Source organism: Salmo salar, chromosome ssa13 (assembly GCF_905237065.1).
Source record: "Salmo salar chromosome ssa13, Ssal_v3.1, whole genome shotgun sequence".
In the NCBI taxonomy this organism is placed as follows: Eukaryota; Metazoa; Chordata; class Actinopteri; order Salmoniformes; family Salmonidae; genus Salmo; species Salmo salar.
Genome location: NC_059454.1, coordinates 38,244,896 through 38,266,036, shown reverse-complemented (window position 1 = coordinate 38,266,036; position 21,141 = coordinate 38,244,896). Strand labels below are relative to the sequence as shown.

At 46.3% G+C, this 21,141-nt stretch overlaps 1 protein-coding gene and 1 long non-coding RNA gene across 2 annotated transcripts in view; one reads left to right on the top strand and one right to left on the bottom strand.

The window, feature by feature from the left end:
* The window catches only part of LOC106567150 (membrane-associated guanylate kinase, WW and PDZ domain-containing protein 3), a 192,983-nt gene that overhangs the window by 137,893 nt on the left and 33,949 nt on the right, over positions 1 to 21,141 (top strand). The window contains 2 exon segments of the mRNA XM_014136132.2: positions 9,039 to 9,158; positions 18,314 to 18,526. Coding sequence (XP_013991607.1) covers positions 9,039 to 9,158; positions 18,314 to 18,526 — 333 coding nt within the window.
* LOC123726216 (uncharacterized) lies at positions 13,196 to 13,489 on the bottom strand. Its single transcript, XR_006758571.1, has 3 exons — positions 13,430 to 13,489; positions 13,344 to 13,397; positions 13,196 to 13,311 (listed from the first exon to the last, which is right to left on the bottom strand). It is a non-coding gene; the product is annotated as an uncharacterized lncRNA (long non-coding RNA).

Here is a 21,141-nt window from a genome sequence, read left to right as displayed (position 1 = left end):
TTCACAGTAAAGACGCGCTGGAAGTTGCACAGAATTTTCACAAAGTTAAAGTTTACGCTCAGCAGGCCTGAAATTTGCTCAATGCCTCATTTTGTTTTTTGAAGGCACATTGGTCATAACTCTATGTAAGTACACCAGGGCTAGGGCAGCTCGTTTAGATATTCATTTACAGTATGTCTGTACAGTAATACACTGTAGCATTTCAAGCAGTGACCCTAGTCTAAGCCTAGTCTCTGGTGCATGGCTGTTAGTTTATGCCTGCTCCTCATCCGTGATAGGGGTTATGTTATGATGGTGTTGTCATCATCAAAACCACTGTGGTACAGCTGCAGTAGGTCAACATATGTCCAGTGGTGTATTTAAAGGAAAAATCCACCCAAAACCACTCATTCCTTTAATTTACAGTATTGAAATAACACTGAGAACAATATTTCTTTTTATTAGGAACAAATATTTCATTTTGGCGTTTTATAATAAGGTTGGTAGCAGCATGGAAAATCGTTGTGGAAATCTGCAGCTCAAGTTGACTACAAAATCCACAATGGAATGCTCTCTCTATGGACGGACTGGCTGGCAAACGTAGCTACACAAGGTAATACCGTAAGACAATATCAGCATTTAAAGTAGCTAGTTAGCTGTAAAATCGCCTAAACAAACAGCACTATCAATTTCACCAGTATATTCACCACGTTCAACCTGAAGATCTATGTACCTCAGAGTGGAGTCTGACATTCACAATGGCAGATATACATTTGAGGAGATGGGGAAACGTTGCCCATGCTACGTCAATGGGCCGTGCGGTGTATTCTGGGACGAGGAGCGCGCTCCTTGAAAGGATTGAATGGGAGTCTATTGGGCACTTTCTATAATATCTCTGGCAACGGCACCATGTAATGCACCCTGGACTAAAAATGTGCTAGGCCCTCCGTTAAATTACAAGTTTCTCGAGGTAGGAATATTGCAAAAATATGATCAATGGCTCATTGGAGAGAAGACATCCTCCCGAGTTATGACATCGACCAGGATTGAAATCTGACATGTATGAAAGACGCTTTCACGATTTAAAAGTCCTATTCCTATTAACTTCCAGTGTAGTGAGTGACTTTATCACAGTGCTATGTCATAAACCGTCTGGATTTCTGGCTGCATGTGTAAATGTAGTCCGAGTGTTGGAGTTTGCCTCTGTCTTTACGTAAATGTACAAAAACAAGAAAATTGTACCGTCTGATTTGCTTAATATAAGGAATTTGATGCATAGCATTTACTTTCACTTTTTACTTTTACTCAAGAATGACAATTTAGTACTTTTTCCACCACTGTACTTAAGTATATATACAACCAGATTATTTTAGATTTTCAGTCGAGTAGTATTTCACTTTTACTTGAGTAATTTTCTATTAAGGTATCTTTACTTTTACTCAAGTATGAAAGTTGAGTACATTTTCTACCACTGCATTTGTCCCACTTGGCCACTGCTGTTTATGTGACTGTGATTGGCCTTCCACAGTGCAGGGAGCCGCTACTTAGCCACTGCTGTTTGTGTGACTGTAAATTGCCTTCCACAGTGCAGGGAGCCGCTGCTTAGCCTGTGCTGTGTGACTGTGACTATGGCCTTACACAGCCAGGGATTAGGAATGGTCTCAGTCTCTCCCTGGGAGCCAGAATGGCCGCCTGGCTGCGCTCTGCCTCTCCTCATTAGAGCCCTCTAAATTGCAGCTCAGAGAGAGGAGCGTGACTTCTCTCCAGTCCCCTCCTGAACACACAGGCAGAGGCATCATTAAAGCTCCCAGGAAAGAAGGGAAGAAAATGAAGGAAGGAGAGTCAGTGCCAGGGGTCCTTGAAGCTCGGCTGAACCCTCTGCCTTCCTCTCTTCTCCTCTAAGCAGTAATATCCGTAGGGGCACCGCAGCAAGCTCTAAGAGGCTCACTGGGAGATAACAAAGAGAGAAGGCTGACAGAAATATAATAAAAAGTGCCCCCTGTATTCAATTTAAAGAATTGCTTTCTCTTGACAAAATTTAAGAGTCTTACGTTAAACTTTTTTTTTTATACCTGGGGAAACAAAAGACTAGGTATTAGATCCTGGCTCTGTATCTTCCTTCTGTTCTGATATCCAGGGTGATATGCCCCATACTGCCTGCTCAGGATTGTATGTCTTGTCACTGACTAAAGTTAGCTGAGCCTGGCCTATGGCTCACAGTATCTATCTGGAGTATTGACATTATACAGCGTTGAGTTATGTAGGCCTAACATGTTTATTGCATATCGATGTTTATCACTTTGTGTATTACTTTCTCTATAGTGTGATAAAGAAAAGTCAATAAACATCTCTAGGTGTATCCTCCGAGACCCATCTTCAGAACGCTACTGGTTTTCCCCTTTCACATGACTATATAGTCAGATTGAACAAAATATGCCCTTCTTCCAACAGGGCCAGGTCTCAGTGTGACTATGTATGACAGCTTTCCAGCGGTAGGTGTTAATGTTTCTCCTGGTCTCCCTGTAAGAAGCTTAAGCAGCTGGCAGAGTTTCACGGTGGTGATGCTTCACTGTGTAAACTGATACCCTAATAGTTTTTTTTTCTGTGACAATTGGCATCTGCAGGTGTTCGTGCGTACGTGTCACAATCAGAGATGGAAGAGAAAGGAGACCCCACTCAGTTTTTTTTTCTGTTTCAATTGAAGTCATTCAATTGGGAGAGCCACCCAGTTAAACAGACAAGAACTGACACATTTTTGGGGGGAGAGCCTCCCAGTTAAACAGACAAGAACTGACCATTTTTTTCTATGATAAATGGCCTGAGTGAACTATATATACACTACCGGTTAAAGGTTTTAGAACACCTGCTCATTCAAGGTTTTTATTGTGTGACTTTAGTCAATGATCTCCCTTTGAGTCAATCTGTGACTTAGAGCCTGGTTTATTACCGGCAGCTCCATTACTTTGGCTGGACACCAAGTCATTCAAGGGTTTCTTTAAAAAAAAAAATGTTTAAACTATTTTCTACATTGAAGAATAATAGTGAAGATATCAAAACAATGAAGAAACACATATGGAATCATGTAGTAACCAAAAAAGTGTTAAACAAAATATATTTTATATTTGAGATTCTTCAAAGTAACCACCCTTTGCCTTGATGAATGTTTTTCCAACAATCTTATAAGCCCAAACCAGATGGGATGGCGTATCGCTGGACAATGCTGTCGTAGCCATGCTGGTTAAGTATGTCTTGAATTCTAAATAAATCAAACAGTGTCACCATCAAAGCACCCCCAAACCATCACACCTCCTCCTCCATGGTTCACGATGGGAAATGCACATGCGGAGATAATCCGTTCAGTGACACCGCGTCTCACAAAGACACAACGGTTGGAACCAAAAATCTCAAATTTGGACTCAAGACCAAAGGACAAATTTCCACCGGTCTAATGTCCATTGCTCATGTTTCTTGGCCCAAGCAAGCAATTCCACTAATTAACTTTTTTGAAGGCACACCTGTTAATTGAAATGCATTCCAGGTGACTACCTCATGAAGCTGGTTGAGAGAATGCCAAGATTGTGCAAAGCTGTCACCAGGCAAAGGGTGGCTATTTGACGAATCTCAAATCTAAAATATATTTTGATTTGTTTAACACTTTTTTTGGTTAGTACATGATTCCGTATGTGTTATTTTGTAGTTTTGATGTCTTCACTATTATTCTACAATGTAGAAAATAGTAAAAATAAAGAAAAACCCTTGAATGAGTAGGTGTTCTAAAGCTTTTGACCGGTAGTGTACATCTTCATTTATCTACCTTCTTTGCCACGGTATTCCACTGTCTGGACTGGACCTCCCACCTGTTCCACAACAATACACTTGCTCATGGAGAAAAGTGCCAATTCATGTTCACTACATCCACCCCAAACAACCCATTACCTTTTCATGATGTTTTTGTTTTGTTGCTGCTCTGTTCAGTATTGTTTTAGTTCAATTGTTTAATTTCTTCAAAGGTGAACTTTTTGAGAACATGAACAAAGAATGGAAGTCAATTGAAATGTTGTCTCCTAGTGCTGTTTTTGTGGAGTTTCTCCCAAAGCTTTTTGCTTACCACCTCTCTCTCCTTCACCTCTCTCTCCTTCACCTCCCTCGCCTCTACCTCCCTCTCCTCTACCTCCCTCTCCACCTCCCTCACCTCTCTCTCCTTCACCTCCCTCTCCCTCACCTCCTCCTCCCACTCCATCACCTCCCCCTTACCCTGATCCCAGCACAAACTGTCTTCGCTGCTGTCTACATCAAAAGACCTGTCCTTGATTATCCTCTACCTCAAAAGACTTGATTGATTCCTTGATTCAACTCGAGTTGCGTCCCCTCTCACATTTCAGATTTTTACATCACAAGGACGACCTATATGACACTCATGCAGACAGGCAAGTCCAAATGGCTGTGCAAACACAAGAACACAGTATTCTGTTTTTCCCATGTTTCCCCTTTCAAGGATTCTCATATTACTGCCTTTGTTGCTCGTCTGCTCCTCATTTTCAATCTCAGAATACAATAGTCTACTTTATAACCAGGTTTAAAGCATTTCAGATGTTAGTGCTCTCACAGCAGCAGTAACAGATGAACATTACCACAGGGTGGAGGGAGGGCAGGAGGGATAGTATTAAGACTCCATCGGTGCTCCGGTCAGATTGCTGTTCACGTGAGGTAAACACCCAATTACATCTGAGCTGATTTCCCTGATGCGGAAAATGTTTCCAATATACAGTGAGGGAAAAAAGTATTTGATCCCCTGCTGATTTTGTACGTTTGCCCACTGACAAAGAAATGATCAGTCTATCATTTTAATGGTAGGTTTATTTGAACAGTGAGAGACAGAATAACAACAACAAAAAATCAAGAAAAATGCATGTCAAAAATGTTATAAAATGATTTGCATTTTAATGAGGGAAATAAGTATTTGACCCCTCTGCAAAACATGATTTAGTACTTGGTGGGAAAACCCTTGTTGGCAATCACAGAGGTCAGACGTTTCTTGTAGTTGGCCACCAGGTTTGCACACATTTCAGGAGGGATTTTGTCCCACTCCTCTTTGCAGATCTTCTCCAAGTCATTAAGGTTTCGAGGCTGAAGTTTGGCAACTCGAACCTTCAGCTCCCTCCACAGATTTTATATGGGATTAAGGTCTGGAGACTGGCTAGGCCACTCCAGGACCTTAATGTGCTTCTTCTTGAGCCACTCCTTTGTTGCCTTGGCTGTGTGTTTTGGGTCATTGTCATGCTGGAATACCCATCCACGACCCATTTTCAATGCCCTGGCTGAGGGAAGGAGGTTCTCACCCAAGATTTGACGGTACATGGCCCCATCCATCGTCCCTTTGATGCGGTGAAGTTGTCCTGTCCCCTTAGCAGAAAAACACCCCCAAAGCATAATGTTTCCACCTCCTATGTTTGACTGCGGGGATGATGTTCTTGGGGTCATAGGCAGCATTCCTCCTCCTCCAAACACGGCGAGTTGAGTTGATGCCAAAGAGCTCCATTTTGGTCTCATCTGACCACAACACTTTCACCCAGTTGTCCTCTGAATCATTCAGATTGGCAAACTTCAGACGGGCATGTATAGGTGCTTTCTTGAGCAGGGGGGACCTTGCAGGCGCTGCAGGATTTCAGTCCTTCACGGCGTAGTGTGTTACCAATTGTTTTCTTGGTGACTATGGTCCCAGCTGCCTTGAGATCATTGACAAGATCCTCCCGTGTAGTTCTGAGCTGATTCCTCACCGTTCTCATGATCATTGCAACTCCACGAGGTGAGATCTTGCATGGAGCCCCAGGCCGAGGGAGATTGACAGTTCTTTTGTGTTTCTTCCAATTGCGAATAATCGCACCAACTGTTGTCACCTTCTCACCAAGCTGCTTGGCGATGGTCTTGTAGCCCATTCCAGCCTTGTATAGGTCTACAATCTTGTCCGTGACATCCTTGGAGAGCTCTTTGGTCTTGGCCGTGGTGGAGAGTTTGGAATCTGATTGATTGATTGCTTCTGTGGACAGGTGTCTTTTATACAGGTAACAAGCTGAGATTAGGAGCACTCCCTTTAAGAGTGTGACACCTGGGAGCCAGAAATCTTTCTGATTGAGAGGGGGTCAAATACTTATTTCACTCATTAAAATGCAAATCAATTTATAACATTTTTGACATGTGTTTTTCTGGATTTTTTTGTTGTTATTCTGTCTCTCACTGTTCAAATAAACCTACCATTAAAATTATAGACTGATCATTTCTTTGTCGGTGGGCAAACGTACAAAATCAGCAGGGGATCAAATACTTTTTTCCCTCACTGTATTTATACATGTCTTCAATAAGGGAACAACATGTTAAATGGACCAGCTTGTTGGAGTTAGTTGCACTACACAGACCGTTACCGTTCGCAGGATCGTTGAATTACAGCAGGCTTAGTATATACTGCCATGTATAGTACTGCAGTGTCCAGATCAAAACAAGGATTTCTGGGGATTTAGGGTGAAAAATAGAGGTGGATGGAGAGGGAGAAGGAAAAAAAAGAAAAAGGTTAGAATGTTCAACTGTAAGATTTTTCAACTGTTGCTTTACGCTTATTGTCGGAACAGAAAAGAAGGGCCTTGAGGAGAAATACGATCTTTTGAGCTCTGGAGATGAACAGACCTCGGAACTCCTTCAAAAAAAATTGTTTTTGTCCCTAAGGTCATTTATTGCTGGCAGGCATAGGATAGGAAGACACAGAGAATAAGAGACAAGTAATGGTAACTGTAATTCCTATATGAATTGCCAGTGAAGTTATTATTCGTACATCATGGCTCAGGAGTGGACATTCCATTCATTAATCTATCCATCCATCTATCTCTCACTGTGGCTTTGAAGCCTGACTGTGTAGAGGCCCTCGGGGGTCGATTCAGCCAACTCAGGCATTAAGTTGGCCAACCAACCAACCATCATCCAGTTTAAACAAGCTCTCAGGTCAATCGCCTACTCTGTTTCTCTGAGAGAAGGTTTTCTACATGAGGGTTTTCTACATACAGTTGAAGTAGGAAGTTTACATACACGTTAGCCAAATACATTTAAACTCAGTTTTTCACAATACCTGACATTTAATCCTTGTAAAAATTCCCTGTCTTAGGTCAGTTAGAATCACCACTTTATTTTAAGAATGTGAAATGTCAGAATAATAGTAGAGAGAGTGATTTATTTCAGATTTTATTTCTTTCATCACATTCCCAGTGGGTCAGACGTTTACATGCACTCAATTAGTATTTGGTAGCATTGCCATTAAATTGTTTAACTTGGGTCAAACATTTCGGGTAGCCTTCCACAAGCTTCCCACAATAAGTTGTGTGAATTTTGGCCCATTCCTCCTGACAGAGCTGGTGTAATTGAGTCAGGTTTGTAGGCCTCCTTGCTCGCACATGCTTTTTCAGTTCTGCCCACAAATTTTCTATCGGATTGAGGTCAGGGCTTTGTGATGGCCACTCCAATACCTTGACTTTGTTGTCATTAAGCCATTTTGCCACAACTTTGGAAGTGTGCTTGGGGTCATTGTCCATTTGGTAGACCCATTTGCGACCAAGCATTAACTTGCTGACTGGTCTTGAGATGTTGCTTCAATACAATCACCAATTTTCCATCCTCATGATGCCATCTATTTTGTGAAGTGCACCAGTCCCTTCCAGCAGCAGCAGCCCACAACATGATGCTGCCACCCCCGTGCTTCACGGTTAGGATGGTGTTCTTTGGCTTGCAAGCCTCCCCCTTTTTCCTCCAAACATAACAATGGTAATTATCGCCAAACAGTTCTATTTTTGTTTCATCAGACCAGAGGACATTTCTCCAAAAAGTACGATCTTTGTCCCCATGTGCAGTTGCAAACCGCAGTCTGGCTTTTCTATGGCGGTTTTGGAGCAGTGGCTTCTTCCTTGCTGAGCGGCCTTTCGGGTTATGTCGATATAGGACTCGTTTTACTGTGGATATAGATACTTTAGTACCGGTTTCCTCCAGCGTCTTCACAAGGTCCTTTGCTGCTGTTCTGGGATTGATTTGCCCTTTTCGCACCAAAGTATGTTCATCTCTAGGAGACAGAACGCGTCTCCTTTTTGAGCGGTATGACGGCTCCGTGGTCCCATGGTGTTTATACTTGCGTACTATTGTTTGTACAGATGAACGTGGTGCCTTCAGGCATTTGGAAATTGTTCCCATAGATGAACCAGACTTGTGGAGGTCAACAATTTTCTTTCTGAGGTCTTGGCTGATTTCTTTTGATTTTCCCATGATGTCAAGCAAAGAGGCACTGAGTTTGAAGGTACGCCTTGAAATACAGGTACACCTTCTATTGACTGAAATTATGTCAATTAGCCTATCAGAAGCTTCTAGAGCCATGACATCATTTTCTGGAATTTTCCAAGCTGTTTAAAGGCACAGTCAACTTAGTGTATGTAAACTTCTGACCCACTGAAATTGTGATACAGTGAATTATAAGTGAAATAATCTGTCTGTAAACAATTGTTGGAAAAATTTCTTGTGTCAAGCACAAAGTAGATGTCCTAACCGACTTACCAAAACTATAGTTTGTTAACAAGAAATTTGTGGAGTGGTTGAAAAATGAGTTTTAATTACTCCAACCTAAGTGTATGTAAACTTCCCACTTCAACTGTAACACTGTTCATCTTCCATTTTGGACTATGAGAGGAGAGAGGCGGTTATCTACACTCCTCCAATAGCTTTATTACTTTAGTCTTACCTTACTCGTTAATGTTACTTGCTCAATGTGTGGAAGCTAATTTAGCATAATTATGCCCACATTAAAATAATCTATTCATAGCTTGGTTTCTCAGTAACCCCCCTTGGTGTAAGCTGTGCTCGATACTGACATGGGGTCCTGCAGGATATGAGGACACAATTCACATCCCTGTGTGCATGATGAAAATGGTGTCCACCCATCTCCTGTTCATACATAGCTGGATCTGCATCACGACTCTGCCCCAGAAAAGGGTCTGTTTTACTCACTTTATGTTTGTTGTGATGTCTTTTTCCAGGTACCACACGACAGCCCAGAGAGGGGGAGGTTCCTGGGGTTGACTATAACTTCATCAGTGTGGGGGAGTTCCGCGTGCTGGAGGAGAGTGGCCTGCTGCTTGAGAGTGGAACCTATGACGGTAGGCATGGGGGATTTTGGGAGGTGGTCTATGGCAGTAGTTACCGAAGTGTTTTACTCAGGCCCCCCTTTCCAGCATTGGGGAACATCGTGCTCCCCACGTCTATTTCTATGGGCACATGCACTTCTACACATTTTGTTATGGGGTGCAGATAAACTTTTGTAGTTTTAAAGCAAATTTTCTTGCAACTCTATTCATTTTGCCGTGTCTAACGTGTAGTCATGTGATAATTGTGTGACTCAATCTTTACAATAGATTGTGTGGGCTACAGAACCTAGCTAAAAAAACGCTAGTTGACCTGGATATTTCTGCCGAGTTATAAATAGCTCTCTAATGTATACAATGACTGACATGACAAGAGGAACTGATGATGCACAACCCAATAAAAAAATTGCACCTTGTGGATTCTACTATTACAACTTTGTAGAGTAAGTTGAAAGAACAACTGCTCTAGGGGAGGGTGGAGGGGAGCAGGGGAGATGGAGAGGGGAGGGGAGTGGACCCTACACAGCAATAACAATTTCCTGAGGATGCAGCCGCATCACAAAATGAATCCCCGTGACTTATGCATTTGTTTGTATAGTATCTGCTGAGCTGTCGCCGTCATCCAGGTCATCAGATAAACTCAATATAAAGATAGCATTCATACCATTGTAAATGTGAAATGAAGTTGCTAGCTTTTTCAAGAGCAGAATAGCGTTGTCCCACTTGTGATTCAAAGTAGGTTGATGATTTCTAAGAAGCCAGCGGTCAGCATTGTGACACAGAACCCTGGGGGCTTGTACCCTCATAGCCAGTTGTATCCAGACTGCACCAGTACGCAGGATAAATTATACATCCACACAGTGAGGCAATATAGTAGGCTGATCTTCATATGGCTGCTTCAGCTCAGGATGCTAGTTATTAATGGAGGGCCTTTTGACCTCTGAGGAATCTCCTCTGGACAACTGAGGCACACACACACACACACACACACACACACACACACACACACACACACACACACACACACACACACACACACACACACACACACACACACACACACACACACACATATTCTCTCTCTCTTTCTCTCTCAGCTCATAACAATGAGTTTTTGTTCGCAGGGGGGAATGTATGAATTTAGTCAGTGAGTTTGAGTCAATCTGTGACTTACAGCCTGGTTTATTACCGGCAGCTCCATTACTTTGGCTGGACACACCTTCTCATTCAAGGGGTTTTCTTTATTTTTACTATTTTCTACATTGTAGAATAATAGTGAAGACATCAAAACTATGAAACAACACATATGGAATCATGTAGTAACCAATAAAGTGTTAAACAAATCAAAATATATTTTATATTTGAGATTCTTCAAAGTAGACACCTTTTACCTTGATGACAGCTTAGCACACTCTTGGCATTCTCTATTGACTGGTACTGTATGTGTGGATGGGTTGGCTGTTCCCATCACCCAGGCTGTCACTGGGACTAATCTCTGATCTTTGGACAGCCAGGCAGTGGCTGTAGAGCTGATCTCGGTCAGGGAAAGACTAGGTCCAGGGTTCCTGCTGTGTGATAACCATTCTCTCTCTCTCTCTCTGTGGTGTGTGTGGATGGATGGATGCACACTGCATATTTTATATATATATATGTGATGGGCCATTACTCCGCCCAGCAGTGCCCCAGTCTTCAGGCAGCCTTCGCCTCCTCCAGCCGCCGCTGCCTGCTGTTTCCCAAGCTTGTTGCTCATTCATGTTCTCTCTATTTAATCCCCTGGTTCTGTTCCCCGGTGGACTCTGCTCCGCTTTGAAATACCCTAGCCTGTCTACCCTCTCTCCCTACCGCCTGGGCTCTCCCTGTTGCTCTGGCAACACCGGTTTCTCTCTTTGCCTCTCGCTCAGGTGGTGCTCAACTGCAGGGTAGCTGACTCAAACTCAGGGAGGAAAGTGCCAACAAAGGTTAGCCCTGTATTATTTCTCGGGAGGCACAGAGAGGCTGATAGGCCATGAGTAGTACTCTTTGCACTTGAGGGTTGTACCTCGACTCCAGATCGGGGAAGTGAGTCTATACGCCACGATTCTTAACTTCGCTTCCTCCTCTCTCTAGCGCTCAGTATGGACGCCAGCCACAGGCCAGCCAGGGCAACATGAACGGTGGATTATCGAAAGACGGTGGAGAGAACGAAAGCAACGATGCAATACAACCAAGATCGACAAATGCTGAGATAAGAAAGTCCTGGTTTGTTTGTTGACGCTGTGGGTCTGACTCAGTGGGGTTCTGAAGGAGGAGTCGTACCAGGGATTACGGTGCTGTTTCCATTCCATGATGTTTCACTGTAGAGAGCACAGAGCAGCAGATCACACGGCAGCTCTGATAGGTCTTTCAAGCGCTCCCGTAAAGCAGCGTTACTGAGGATGAGACCTGCCAGGGCAATGGGCCAGGACTTAGGAGGGAAGGAAAGGGTCAAGGTGCTGCAGTGGCGAGACACACACACAGGCAGAGGAGAGTCCTAGGGAGGAGGATTAGGAAACGCTCCAATGCTAAGGAATGTCAGAGTTGCGGAATACACAATCAAGTTGGTGCACTTTCGGTTGTTTCATTGTGGCTCTAAAAAGACAAACGCATTGTCCAAAAGAATACAGACTCACTCAGTGCAGTTTACAGTAACCCCCTTCATCCGAACATGCAGCCATGTTCTGTTCCAGATGGTGGCAGTGCATTCGCTAAAGCGGGGATTTGAGGAAAAACTGATCAGAGGCAGCGGCTCTGGTCCTTCAGCACAGGCACCTGTAGTACCTCTACTAGACGTCTCTACTAGACTACAGGGTGCAGCTGTAGTGCCTCTACTAGACTACAGGGTGCAGCTGTAGTGCCTCTACTAGACGTCTCTACTAGACTACAGGGTGCAGCTGTAGTGTCTCTACTAGACGTCTCTACTAGACTACAGGGTGCAGCTGTAGTGCCTCTACTAGACTACAGGGTGCAGCTGTAGTGCCTCTACTAGACGTCTCTACTAGACTACAGGATGCAGCTGTAGTGCCTCTACTAGACTACAGGGTGCACCTGTAGTGTCTCTACTAGACGTCTCTACTAGACTACAGGGTGCAGCTGTAGTGCCTCTACTAGACTACAGGGTGCACCTGTAGTGCCTCTACTAGACGTCTCTACTAGACTACAGGGTGCAGCTGTAGTGCCTCTACTAGACTACAGGGTGCACCTGTAGTGTCTCTACTAGACGTCTCTACTAGACTACAGGGTGCAGCTGTAGTGCCTCTACTAGACGTCTCTACTAGACTACAGGGTGCAGCTGTAGTGCCTCTACTAGACTACAGGGTGCACCTGTAGTGTCTCTACTAGACGTCTCTACTAGACTACAGGGTGCAGCTGTAGTGCCTCTACTAGACGTCTCTACTAGACTACAGGGTGCAGCTGTAGTGCCTCTACTAGACGTCTCTACTAGACTACAGGGTGCAGCTGTAGTGTCTCTACTAGACGTCTCTACTAGACTACAGGGTGCAGCTGTAGTGCCTCTACTAGACGTCTCTACTAGACTACAGGGTGCAGCTGTAGTGCCTCTACTAGACGTCTCTACTAGACTACAGGGTGCAGCTGTAGTGCCTCTACTAGACTACAGGGTGCAGCTGTAGTACCTCTACTAGACGTCTCTACTAGACTACAGGGTGCAGCTGTAGTGTCTCTACTAGACGTCTCTACTAGACTACAGGGTGCAGCTGTAGTGCCTCTACTAGACGTCTCTACTAGACTACAGGGTGCAGCTGTAGTGCCTCTACTAGACGTCTCTACTAGACTACAGGGTGCAGCTGTAGTGCCTCTACTAGACTACAGGGTGCAGCTGTAGTACCTCTACTAGACGTCTCTACTAGACTACAGGGTGCAGCTGTAGTGCCTCTACTAGACGTCTCTACTAGACTACAGGGTGCAGCTGTAGTGCCTCTACTAGACGTCTCTACTAGACTACAGGGTGCAGCTGTAGTGTCTCAACTAGACGTCTCTACTAGACTACAGGGTGCAGCTGTAGTGCCTCTACTAGACGTCTCTACTAGACTACAGGGTGCAGCTGTAGTGCCTCTACTAGACGTCTCTACTAGACTACAGGGTGCAGCTGTAGTGTCTCTACTAGACGTCTCTACTAGACTACAGGGTGCAGCTGTAGTGCCTCTACTAGACTACAGGGTGCACCTGTAGTGTCTCTACTAGACGTCTCTACTAGACTACAGGGTGCAGCTGTAGTGCCTCTACTAGACTACAGGGTGCACCTGTAGTACCTCTACTAGACGTCTCTACTAGACTACAGGGTGCAGCTGTAGTGCCTCTACTAGACTACAGGGTGCAGCTGTAGTGCCTCTACTAGACTACAGGGTGCACCTGTAGTGTCTCTACTAGACGTCTCTACTAGACTACAGGGTGCAGCTGTAGTGCCTCTACTAGACTACAGGGTGCAGCTGTAGTGTCTCTACTAGACGTCTCTACTAGACTACAGGGTGCAGCTGTAGTGTCTCTACTAGACGTCTCTACTAGACTACAGGGTGCAGCTGTAGTGTCTCTACTAGACGTCTCTACTAGACTACAGGGTGCAGCTGTAGTGCCTCTACTAGACTACAGGGTGCAGCTGTAGTGCCTCTACTAGACGTCTCTACTAGACTACAGGGTGCAGCTGTAGTGCCTCTACTAGACGTCTCTACTAGACTACAGGGTGCAGCTGTAGTGCCTCTACTAGACTACAGGGTGCAGCTGTAGTGTCTCTACTAGACGTCTCTACTAGACTACAGGGTGCAGCTGTAGTGCCTCTACTAGACGTCTCTACTAGACTACAGGGTGCAGCTGTAGTGCCTCTACTAGACGTCTCTACTAGACTACAGGGTGCAGCTGTAGTGTCTCTACTAGACGTCTCTACTAGACTACAGGGTGCAGCTGTAGTGTCTCTACTAGACGTCTCTACTAGACTACAGGGTGCAGCTGTAGTGTCTCTACTAGACGTCTCTACTAGACTACAGGGTGCAGCTGTAGTGCCTCTACTAGACGTCTCTACTAGACTACAGGGTGCAGCCGTAGTGCCTCTACTAGACGTCTCTACTAGACTACAGGGTGCAGCTGTAGTGCCTCTACTAGACTACAGGGTTTCAGCTGTAGTGTCTCTACTAGACGTCTCTACTAGACTACAGGGTGCAGCTGTAGTGCCTCTACTAGACTACAGGGTGCACCTGTAGTGTCTCTACTAGACGTCTCTACTAGACTACAGGGTGCAGCTGTAGTGCCTCTACTAGACGTCTCTACTAGACTACAGGGTGCAGCTGTAGTGCCTCTACTAGACTACAGGGTGCAGCTGTAGTGTCTCTACTAGACGTCTCTACTAGACTACAGGGTGCAGCTGTAGTGTCTCTACTAGACGTCTCTACTAGACTACAGGGTGCAGCTGTAGTGCCTCTACTAGACGTCTCTACTAGACTACAGGGTGCAGCTGTAGTGTCTCTACTAGACGTCTCTACTAGACTACAGGGTGCAGCTGTAGTGCCTCTACTAGACGTCTCTACTAGACTACAGGGTGCAGCTGTAGTGCCTCTACTAGACGTCTCTACTAGACTACAGGGTGCAGCTGTAGTGTCTCTACTAGACGTCTCTACTAGACTACAGGGTGCAGCTGTAGTCTAGCAGAGACATCCATTCACACGGTCTCGCCCTCACAGGAGAGGAATGTGGAGGTGACAAGGGTGGCTGTGGAGACTGTCAGCTTTGCCTGCACTGTGCCAGCAGCGGAAGGGAGCCTGTCTTAACTCTGGAGCACAAGATGGGCTCTGCCTGCAGCTGGCTCTGTCTGGCTGCCTCAGGCACTCTGCCGTCGAGTCTGTGAAGGCTGGGAATGCTGCTAGGCAAGGCTGCACAGTGGGAACTAACCAGGAGGAAGAGAGACGGCTCATCCTCCATGATTAAAGAGTGTCTGTGTGCACGGCCTTGGCTGGCTAGTTAAGAGGCAGAGAGAGGGAGAGGTTAGAGAGAGTGGCAGAGTAAGCAACAGTGAAAGAGAGGGGAGGGATAAATGGAGTGGGGGGAAAAGGGCGAGTGGTAGAGCAGAGAGAGAAGGGATAAGACTCTCGAGGCAGCGTTCCAAACCCCAACACGAGGGGTTTCCCCAGTTCCCGCATCCCTAACACACTCAACGCTTCCCATCGCAAAGCCATAAGCGGTGCGTGCATAATCTGTCTCTAGTGTGTTACCACTATGCTTTCACCACAGAGACAGATGGAGAACGGGAACGCTTTTTAGCACACAAGGCCACGAGAGGAACAGTGAAACTGAGAGGACAGGCGTGAGAGCTCAGACCTTACTGGCGCTCCTAACCCCGTTTTGGGGGCTGCTGCTTATACTCTGTACTCCTGTCCTACAGAGGTTCTCACGGGTTGTGATGCTCTGGCAGCTGCTGCCTACTCTATCCAGATGGCATGACTTCTCCAACACTACAATACAGTACCACTGAGTACCTGGCCCAGGCCCTGGATCCGCCTGGGACTGGACCCACACAGCCTGGTCATGGATAAGGAACGAAAGGGAAGGTTAAAAGGTCATGTCTCCCACCAGTTGTACAGAGTAGTGCTTTACCATCTGCATAGTGTATGTGAAAGCTGACCTGACTGAACTGGAATTAGCATGTAGTCTCTGTAGGTAGTGTTGAGTAGTGCTGATGTGGTTGGTTGTACACGTAGAACCCTGTTCTGTGGCTGAAATGTAAAATAGTCATAGAACAGCCTGAAAGACCCTCCGTGTCCTGTCCTGTTCGTTTGTTGTCGTCATGCTCATGGGTCCGTCTTGCTTCGATCTCATGTTCACACAGCTAGAGACTGTGGGTTTCCATCCGTCCCCACCCTCTGCCTAGTACCTACCTTTAGTTAACACATCTCTCTTCTCCACACACACACAACCATCTCCTGGCCCTTCCCACATATTCCCTTCAGAATAATGGTGATACTGTCCCAAATCTCTGTTCCCCCCTTCCTCTCTTCCTATTCCCCCTTCCTCGCTCCCTATTCCCCCATCCTCTCTTCCTATCCCCTCCCTCTGTTCCCCCCACATCCTCTCTTCCTGTTCCCCCTTCCTCTCTTCCTATCTGTGTTCACTAATGCACATTAATCAGAGACTAGGAGAGCGGTGTTTATGAGCTATTAATCACGCACCACTGGGCCCTGAGAGATGGAGGGAGGCAGGGGGAGAGGGTGATGGGGAGAGGGAGTGGTGGGGAGGGAGGGAGATGGAGAGAGTGAGCGGGCGAGCGCGCATGGGAAGTAGGAGGGGAGAGAGGGAGATGGCTGGGCTGTGTGGTGACAGGTCTGGATTAAAGAAAGCCTCCTATCTTTCATCTTCATCGTGCTCACCGTGCTGAGGCATAATGAAGCTGTCTTTTGACAAATGCAAATTGATCGGCTGCATGTCGGCAGTGGGAGAGCGGGAGATGGGGGGAGAGAGGGAGATGAGGGAGATGGGGAGAGAGGGAGAATGGATCAGGATGGATCGGTTGGGTGTCTGTTTAAGGAAAAGGTGTGTTGATCCCTTTGTTTCTCAGCATCGTGCCGCTGGGTTTGCTGTGTCATCCGATAGCTAATAAACCTGTAGCCAGCAGGGGCTCAGACTAGGGGCTGTTGGATGCATCTCCAGGGTCATGGAACAGTGCAGAGAAGAGATATACAGGGAGAGAAGGTGTGAGTCACACAGACGGTAAGATGACTCCTGCCTCCCCTCTCAGAGCCTCCACTCCCTGTCACAGACAGACCGATTTAAGACCGACAAATAGTCAAGTTGTGTATTGTATTACTTGGCAGCGGCTGTGCCATTACTCTTCACAAATGAGTTGATTGAGATATTAAACTTACTGCATTACGTGCAGCAAAACCATAGGGTTGTATAGAGTTGAGAGGGTAACTAATGAGTTCTAATTCACAAACCCCCTCTAGTCTTTCTCTCCCATTCTTTAAATAAGCTAATACACGGTGTAATTAATTCAAATTAGGCTTTCCAATTATGAATAAATTAAAGAGCGAGCCAAGCGTCTCTGTCTAAAAACAATGTGGATGTTTTGGTTTGACATCCAACCCCATGCTAATGGTGCCATGTTCCCAATGAAATGTTAGTAATGTCTGTTAATAACTTAATAATTATCATTATTTAGCATAATTACCTCTTTACTTTGGCTGTGGAGGTCTGATCTAGGGATGTTTCATAACAAATAATACAATATAGTCATTAAACATTGAGCTTGCTCCTAGTCTTAGGTATTTGGGTATTTTCCCCATGAACTCTCACGAGATGAGCCTAACCCTCAGTCAGCTCAGCTGACAGACCGCTGGAGCTTAGAGATGTTTCTCCACATGTAGTAACTCTCTATGGTACGTTCAGCTGTAACTCACCACTCCCAGATAGCCTGAGAAACTCCAGTGCTTTTAAACTACAGGATTTAGTGTTGCGGTCTACTCTACTGTCAACACCACTGGGAGGACTGGCTTCCCAGGGAGCTGAGGGAACAGCAAAATGAATCAATATTTATATAGCTTTCTGACTTGCTGTTTTTTTTCCCTCATTCCTCTCTTTCTTTATATTATTCTGTCTGGTTAGATGGAAGTAGAGAGTTGGGAGAAGTAAAGAAATTGGGTCAATTTCCCCACAGTAGAGTTTTCCTCTCCTCACAGAGGGATTCATGCTGTTTTGGCCCCGGGCGCCACAGCACACGACACAGGACAATAAAACACAGCTAATAGCGCCAAGAACCTCCTCGCTCGGGTCTGTCCTGGATAAAGGCTACTGCCACGGGGCTCTGGGGAGCGCACTCCAGCCCAGCACTGCAGTAAATATGACGAGAGAGAGAGATGGTGAAGGAGAGAATGGGACAGAAAGAGAGGGAGCGAGCCTACGCTCTTGTCAGGCACTGCATAATGTTCAGTGGGGAATCCATTTCCCTCTTGAGTGTTGACATACCGAGTATAAACTCTCTGTGTGTGTGTGTGTGTGGTTGCACCTGCCATATTTAGTTGAATTGTCTTGTCGTTGTCTAATCAATACAATAAAAACAATCATTTTTTCCCCCAGCGTAGTATCATCTAACCTCGTCTACCATGAAGCTACCACGGACTGTTTCTGTTGACGCTGTTGTGTTTGTTCTCTACCAGGCAACTACTACGGGACGCCCAAGCCCCCAGCGGAGCCCAGCCCGGTGCAGCCTGACCTGGTCGATCAGGTGCTGTTTGATGAGGAGTTTGACACCGAGGTCCAGAGGAAACGCACCACCTCCGTCAGCAAGATGGACAGGAAGGACAGCGCAGCCCCCGAGGAGGAGGACGAGGAGGAGCGAGAGCGGTCTCCAATGGTCAACGGACTCACAGGTGAGATGTCCACGCTGTCCTGCGACAACATGTTCCCGTCCTCTCGCGTCAACTGCCACAAGCTGATAGTCCACAACATTGATATTGTATTAAACATAACTAATAACAATTCAACCGATGGCAACACCACAGGGAGCCATGTTTGCTTGTACATTCAGTCTCTTTCACTTTGTCGGAGATCGATTTGTTCTGGCTCAACAATAGCTGACCACGCTGCCCAAAATGAGAGAAAGAGGGATGAGAAAGGGCTTCTTTCTCCGTCACACTCATTCCCTCCACCCTTCACACTCATTCCCTCCACCCTTCACACTCATTCCCTCCACCCTTCACACTCATTCCCTCCACCCTTCACACTCATTCCCTCCACCCTTCACACTCATTCCCTCCACCCTTCACACTCATTCCCTCCACCCTTCACACTCATTCCCTCCACCCTTCACACTCATTCCCTCCACCCTTCACACTCATTCCCTCCACCCTTCACACTCATTCCCTCCACCCTTCACACTCATTCCCTCCACCCTTCACACTCATTCCCTCCACCCTTCACACTCATTCTCTCCACTCTTCACACTCATTCCCTCCACCCTTCACACTCATTCCCTCCACTCTTCACACTCATTCCCTCTACCCTTCACACTCATTCCTTCCACCGTCCACACTCATTCCCTCTACCCTTCACACTCCTTCCCTCTGCACTCCTTCCCTCCGCACTCCTTCCCTCCGCACTCCTTCCCTCCACCCTTCGCACTCATTCCCTCCACCCTTCGCACTCATTCCCTCCACCCTTCGCACTCATTCCCTCCACCCTTCGCACTCATTCCCTCCACCCTTCACACTCATTCCCTCCACCCTTCACACTCATTCCCTCCACCCTTCACACTCATTCCATCCACCCTTCACACTCATTCCATCCACCCTTCACACTCATTCCCTCCACCCTTCACACTCATTCCCTCCACCCTTCACACTCATTCCCTCCACCCTTCACACTCATTCCCTCCACCCTTCACACTCATTCCCTCCACCCTTCACACTCATTCCCTCCACCCTTCACACTCATTCCCTCCACCCTTCACACTCATTCCTTCCACCGTCCACACTCCTTCCCTCCGCACTCATTCCCTCCACCCTTCACACTCATTCCCTCCACTCTTCACACTCATTCCCTCCACCCTTCACACTCATTCCCTCCACCCTTCACACTCATTCCCTCCACCCTTCACACTCATTCCCTCCACCCTTCACACTCATTCCCTCTACCCTTCACACTCATTACCTCTTTTCCCCAAAGAGGACACCCCAGGATGATCTGTTCTTTACAGAAGGACACTTCTGAACGCTACAAAGTGAAGTAGTAGTATGCTTGTCCATCTAGCTAGATCAATAATGTAGAAATCCCTGGTTAAGGGATACATGTTGAGATTCCCTCAAAGACAGTATCCTCTCACATGAACTGTAAACATATTCAGAAACAAAGTGCCGTAGGTTGTTATTCACAACGGGTTGAGAATAGACAGCATTTATCACACTAGCAGTGATGGGGGGGGATCACACTAGCAGTGATGGGGGGGGGATCACACTAGCAGTGATGGGGGGGGATTACACTAGCAGTGATGGGGGGTGGGGATCACACTAGTAGTGATGGGGGGGATTACACTAGTAGTGATGGGGGGATCACACTAGTAGTGATGGGGGGGATTACACTAGTAGTGATGGGGGGATCACACTATAGTGATGGGGGGGATCACACTAGTAGTGATGGGGGGGGATCACACTAGTAGTGATGGGGGGGGATCACACTAGTAGTGATGGGGGGGGGATCACACTAGTAGTGATGGGGGGGGATCACACTAGTAGTGATGGGGGGGATCACACTAGTAGTGATGGGGGGGGATCACACTAGTAGTGATGGGGGGGATCACACTAGTAGTGATGGGGGGGATCACACTAGTAGTGATGGGGGGGATCACACTAGTAGTGATGGGGGGGATCACACTAGTAGTGATGGGGGGGATCACACTAGTAGTGATGGGGGGATCACACTAGTAGTGATGGGGGGGATCACACTAGTAGTGATGGGGGGGATCACACTAGTAGTGATGGGGGGGGATCACACTAGTAGTGATGGGGGGGGATCACACTAGTAGTGATGGGGGGGGATCACACTAGTAGTGATGGGGGGGGATCACACTAGTAGTGATGGGGGGGGATCACACTAGTAGTGATGGGGGGGATTACACTAGTAATGATGGGGGGGGATCACACTAGTAGTGATGGGGGGGGTATCACACTAGTAGTGATGGGGGGGATCACACTAGTAGTGATGGGGGGGATCACACTAGTAGTGATGGGGGGGAATCACACTAGTAGTGATGGGGGGGATCACACTAGTAGTGATGGGGGGGATCACACTAGTAGTGATGGGGGGGATCACACTAGTAGTGATGGGGGGGATCACACTAGTAGTGATGGGGGGGTGATACAGGTAGATATCGATATGTTGTTTTTGTATCTATTTGTAAAAAATAAAATAAGAACAGTAATAATAATAGTAATGTGTTTTTTGTTACTTTAGCAGCAAAAAAAACTGCAGTACTGATTCGGAATTGCAA